Below are 6000 nucleotides of genomic sequence, written 5' to 3'. Positions count from 1 at the left end.
TCGTCTGACTTTTGCTGAGGATGCATATAACATCCACATAAAAATCAACCTGTCAAAAGTAACTGCCTCCATGGATGTGGGAATAATTATGATGGGGGGAGAGAGACAGAAGCTAGCTAACAGGGTATTAAGGAACAGGTAAGATTGGATATATGTTGTGGTGGGGGAGACAAATGCTTTCAAGTATTTGAAGGGCTGTAATGAGAAAAATAAAATGTGTTTTGTTTGACCTGAGACAACAAAACTCAGAGCAATGTATTTTTTTTGCAAGTAAATTAATTGCAAGTAAAATAAAATTTAAACTTGATAGAAAGAAAAACTTTCTAATTATTTATAGAATTTGACCAAAAACAAAGGATTTTCATGGGGGTACCATGAAGGGAAGAAAGGTCTTTTACAAAAAAGATTTATACAACCTTTGTGACCTGTGTGAGAGGTGCACTCTCAAATTCATCCCACTTTCCCTAGATGATCTACACTTGTTTTTTAATTTTATTTACTTGATTAATTAAGAAAAAATTTCCATGGTTACATGATTCATGTTTTTTCTCTCCCCTTCTCCCTTCCCCTCCCATAGGCAGCACTCAATTTCAGTGGGTTTTATATGCATCATTGATCAAGACCCATTTCCATATTATTGATATTTGCATTAGGGTGATTGTTTAGAGTCTATATCCCCAATCATATACCCATGGATTGTCTATACTTGTGAAAGAGTATATCACTCCATTTCTTCTTTTGATGGGTGGGCTATTTTATAGCAATTGCTCATAATATAAAACACTAGTAAACAATCCTTTCAAGAAGCCAACTGAAATTCTAATTCATATCTCAAAATTAATAGAGGAAGCACATTGGTAGAGGTTTATAACAATTTAAGCATATAAGTTTATAAATGTTAAAGAACCATCCCTAAATACCTCTTGATTATGTCATGAAAGTTGAGGTGGGGATAGTAATTGTTCTACAGGGACCCAACTTGCTGGTTTGAATGTGGGTTAGCAGAGTAAGATGAGAATTTAAACTCTGCATGTGAAAAAGACTTAAGAATATTAGTGGAAAGTAGCTAAATATGAATCAGCACAGACCTCATTTGGCCTAGACATGGCAATCCATTTGGGTGAGCCTTCTCCCTTACTGGCCATCAATTGCATCAGGGTTTAGTCCTGCTACCACCACTATCATAACCACCAGCACCACCTCTCAAATGAGGAAAATCTCCTTTCCTTGATCTATCTAGGTATTCTCTCTTTTGGGATGTGAAATATTTGCCTATTTCTGATTCTGGATTTCAAACACAAATCTCATTGCCTGGGACCATCTCATTTTGGAATATCTCCCCCCATTTAATCTTCCTTTTTCCACTAGTGATTTCCTATAGGGAATCCCCCAATTTGGGGAAGGACTCAGACTTGTCATCCTTCATTCTCCTCCCATCTGGGCTTCTCAATCTTCAGACTGTCACCAAGTCACTGTACATACCCCCTTCTTGTCTCTGTTTCTTTATTGTCTCTATCCATTATGTATTGTCTCTATTTCTATTGTCTTTATTTCTTATCTATATCCCTAGTACTTAGCACATTGTGTCACATACAGTAAATGTTTAATAAATATGTGCAAACTGCTTAAAATGTAGAAAGTACTCAGTATTTGCTGTTTATGTTCATATGATATTTACATTGGGTCATGTAGGGAGAATTCTCATTCGGATACATGTTGGACTAGAAGACTTCTTGGCTCCATTCCAATTCTGAGATTCAATGCTTCTGGAATTTTTAATGGAATTTGTCTTCTAGAAATTTTGTCTCTTTTAACTCAGGGTGTTCCTGATTTTTTGAGTTAATATAATTCCAAATTTAATTCATAACAGTTGACCATGTTGTTTTTTGAAGTTAACTCTTCCCTAAAGTTTTAGGGGAAGATCTTACTCCATTTTCTCTAGCAACACCTTCCTAGACTAATCCCATTTAAACCTGAATCTATCATCCATACACAATACTGTTAAAATCAGTTATATGTTCCATTGAGTTTTTCTTTTTCTTTCAAAACCAAATGAATCAAAGGAAAGGAACTTAAAGCACAGTGTGGGCTTGAGAATTTAGAATATCTAAGTTTCAAGGGGATATAGAACAAATGTCAGACCTGAAAGATATTCTACAAGCTCCCAAAAAACTATCTTTTCTGATGGAGCAAAATTTCAGGTAGGTGTCTTTAAAATATATAGCACAACATGTAGGTGGCTCAGTGGATTGAAAGCCAGGCCTGGAGATGAGAGGTCCTGGGTTAAGATATGCTCTTGGACAATTATTAGCTCTGTGACCTTGAGCAAGTCACTTAACTCCCATTACCTAGTCCTTAACATTCTTCTGCCTTAGAACCAATATACAGTATTGATTCTAAGACTGTAGGTAAGAGTTTTAAGGAAAAATAAAATAAATAATATAAAATACATAGCCCTAAGCTATCTCAGAGGAGCCTTCGCAATACAGGCTCACCAAATCCTGGAAGGTTGATCCACTATTGACTATGTGTATCTATAGCTTATAAGAAAGGGGGAAACACAATCTCTGCACAACTACACACAAAAACAAGAGCATAATTCATTTGAAAATAATCTGTTGTTTCCCATAGACTGTAAACTCAGTGTGAGTTGGCAGTGATATGGTGGCTAAATAACCATAAAGGAAAACTTAGCTTGCAAACTCATAGCTTTGAGTAAGAAGGAGGTGATCTTCTCATTATCCTTGACCATAGTCAGTCCAAACTGAAATTTTCTGCTTACTTCTGAGTAGCAAAATTTAGAAAATACATGGAAAGCCTGAAGAAGATTCAAGAGAGAGGAATGGGGATGGTGAAGGGTCTATGAAGATCAACTGAAGTAACTAGATTTTCTTGACCTAAAGAAGAGGAAATATATGGAGGATAGGATATCTGTCTTCACACATTTAAATGGGTATCATTTGGGATAGAAATGGGATTTGTTCTGCAAAAATCAGAGGGTAGAATGAGAACATTGGATTGAATTGAAAAACATTATATTTTGGCTCAAAATAAAGGAAAATGAGAAGTGATACCAGAGTGGGATGAACTCCTTCAGGAAGAGGGGTCTTCCTTCAATGGAGGTCTTCAAGGAAAGTATAGATTTCCACTTGCCATATAGTGTAAAGTGTGTTTTGTACTGTATTCTATGAGGATCCTTAAATCTCCATGTGATTTGATGGGTCTCACTGAAGAATGGACTGTGAAAACTCTTCTGTTAAACTAGAACACTGTCCTTTCTTTCCTGTAGACTGCAAGAGTGGACTTTCCTTTCTCATAGTATTTCTTTATCCTGATCTTCAAAGGTCATTGATGCTTAAAGCAAAAAGGAGAAGATCTTCATAACTTGTTGATTTCCAAATGGATTTGGTGCTACTTTAAAGAAGGTCTGAATTGGAAGGAATCTTGGATTTCATTAGGTCTAAGTCCTCCCTCTTGTATTGAAGTTGAATGAGGAAATAGTGACTTGTCCAAGATCACAAATGTAATAAATAATAGTGATAAAAACTGAACCTAGAAATTCTAAATCATAGCCTGGTATTCTTTCATTTATTATGAAAGAATAGTTGTATTTTCACATCATGTTTTCACTTTTCTTTTCCAGTGGAAAAACCAGCCCCATGGCACCAGAAAACCAAACAAAATTCATTGAATTTATCCTCCTGGGATTTTCTGAGACACCAGAGCAACAAAGGGCCATCTTTGGGCTGTTCTTGGGCATGTACTTGGTCACTGTATTTGGAAACATACTCATAATGTTGGCTGTTGGCTCTGATTCTCACCTCCACACCCCCATGTACTTTTTCCTTTCTAACCTGTCCTTTGTAGATCTCTGTGTGGTATCTACCACGGTACCCAAGATGTTAGTGAGTATCTTGACACAAAACAAGGCCATCTCCTATGCTGGCTGTCTTGCCCAGATGTATCTATTTATCGTTTTTGCTGGTTTGGACAATTTCCTTCTCACTGCAATGGCCTATGACCGTTTTGTGGCTATCTGTCACCCTCTGCGTTATACATCCATTATGAGTCCTGAGCTGTGTTGCCTGCTGGTGCTGCTCTCCTGGATACTAAGTCTTCTCGATGCCCTTCTTCACAGTCTGATGGTGACAAGGCTCTCCTTCTGTACAGGCCATGAAATTCAGCACTTCTTTTGTGATCTTGATCAAGTTCTAAAACTCTCATGTTCTGACACCCTTATCAATTATGTCTTGATATATATTTTAGCTGGTCTGCTTGGTATTCTCCCCCTCACAGGGATTCTCTTCTCATACAGTCAGATCTTTTCTTCCATTTTGAAAGTCCCATCTGCTGGGGGTAAGTACAAAGCCTTTTCTACCTGTGGATCTCATCTCTCTGTTGTTTCCTTATTCTATGGCACAGGGCTGGGAGTGTATTTGAGCTCCTCTGTGACCCAGTCTTCCTGGAAGAGTACAGTTGCCTCAGCAATGTATGCTGTGGTCACCCCCATGTTGAACCCCTTCATCTATTGTCTTAGGAACAAAGATATAAAAGGTGCCCTGTGGAGACTCATTAGCAGAATATTCTCCACTCAGTGATAGAACCTAGTCCTGGGAAGGTGGTTGAGGTATTTGTGGAAAAAACATTGGAAAGCAAAAACACTAAATGCCTCACAAATCACAAGTTTCCTACCCTCGAGTCTCTCTCTAGACCTATTTACTGTAAGTGAACATGATCTTATTCTTCATGGCCTCTGTTCCTGGATTTTCCCCAACATTGACTTTTGTAATAACATCTATGACTTCCTTAGAACATCTTCCAGCTCATAAATTGCAGGATATAGAGTGACAGGCCCAGGGTTTTTACTCCTCTCTCTACCACTTATAAGCTGTATGCATTGGCCATGTCACTTTATGTTTTTGAGCCTTAATATTTTCATTTCCAAAAGAGGAATTGAAAAATATGCTCTGAATACCTGGCATATTTATTTTTCTTCATATCAAGTAAAATGATGGAAATTAAAATGCTCTGTACTAGACAATATAAAATAGTTTTGATTCTATTTGCCAAGACAAAAAAGGGAATTATATGAACAGAATTACAAAACACTTTTCACACAAATAAAGTTACATCTATACAATTGGAAAAAAATTAATTGATTTTGGGTAGGCCTATCTAATATAATAAAAATGACAATCCTATCTAAATTTATTTGCGTAATTACTCAGTGCCATCCCTATTAAACTATCAAAAAGCTGTTTTATTGAACTAGAAAAAAATAATAAAATTCATCTGGAAGAACAAAAGATCTAGAATATCAAGGGAACTAATGAAAAAAATGTGGAGCAAGGTGACTTAGCAGTACCAGATCTTAAATTGTACTATAAAGCAGTAGTCATCAAAACAATATGGTACTAGCTAAGAGACAAAAGGGTGGATCAATGGAATAGACTAGGGGTAAATAACCTCAGCAAGCAAGTGTTTGATAAGCTCAAAGTCCCCAACTTTTGGGACAAGAACTCAGTATTTGACAAAAACTGCTGGGGAAATTGGAAAATGGTATGGTAAAAATTAGGTTTAGATCAATGTCTCACACCCTATGTCCATGGTGATGAATCTATGACACATATGCCAGAGAGGGCACTCAGAGTTCTCTCTTGTGGGCATGCACACCATCTCCTCAGCACAGAGTTCTTCAGAGTTCATCACTAGAAAGCCAGAGGGATGTGGGGCCGGACTTCCCCCCTCTTCCTCTCCATGCATGCCTGAGGACATCACCCACCCCTCTAAAAGGCTCACCATCACTGCCCTATACAAAGATAAGGTCTTTTATTGAATTTCTTTGAACTTTGCTTGAACTTAATTGAAAAATGGGTATATGATTTAAACAGAAAGAGTGATATTATAAGTAAATTAGGGGAACATAGAATAGTTTTCGTTTCATATATATGGAGAAGGGAAGACTTTATAACCAAAGAAGAGATAGAGAACATTACAAGA

General features: G+C 37.1%; 1 protein-coding gene across 1 annotated transcript in view; it reads left to right on the top strand.

Annotated features, from left to right (window-relative positions):
* The first annotated feature begins 3659 nt into the window (after positions 1–3659).
* The window catches only part of LOC107648915 (putative olfactory receptor 7A2), a 121262-nt gene continuing 118921 nt past the window's right edge, over positions 3660–6000 (top strand). The window contains exon 1 of the mRNA XM_056822360.1: positions 3660–4164. Within this exon, the coding sequence (XP_056678338.1) occupies positions 3660–4164 (505 nt within the window). The remainder of the gene's footprint in view (positions 4165–6000) is intronic.

The sequence above is a fragment of the Monodelphis domestica genome, chromosome 3 (assembly GCF_027887165.1).
Source record: "Monodelphis domestica isolate mMonDom1 chromosome 3, mMonDom1.pri, whole genome shotgun sequence".
Lineage (NCBI taxonomy): Eukaryota > Metazoa > Chordata > Mammalia > Didelphimorphia > Didelphidae > Monodelphis > Monodelphis domestica.
The sequence above is the reverse complement of the archived record's forward strand: the minus strand, read 5'-3'. Positions and strand labels throughout refer to the sequence as shown.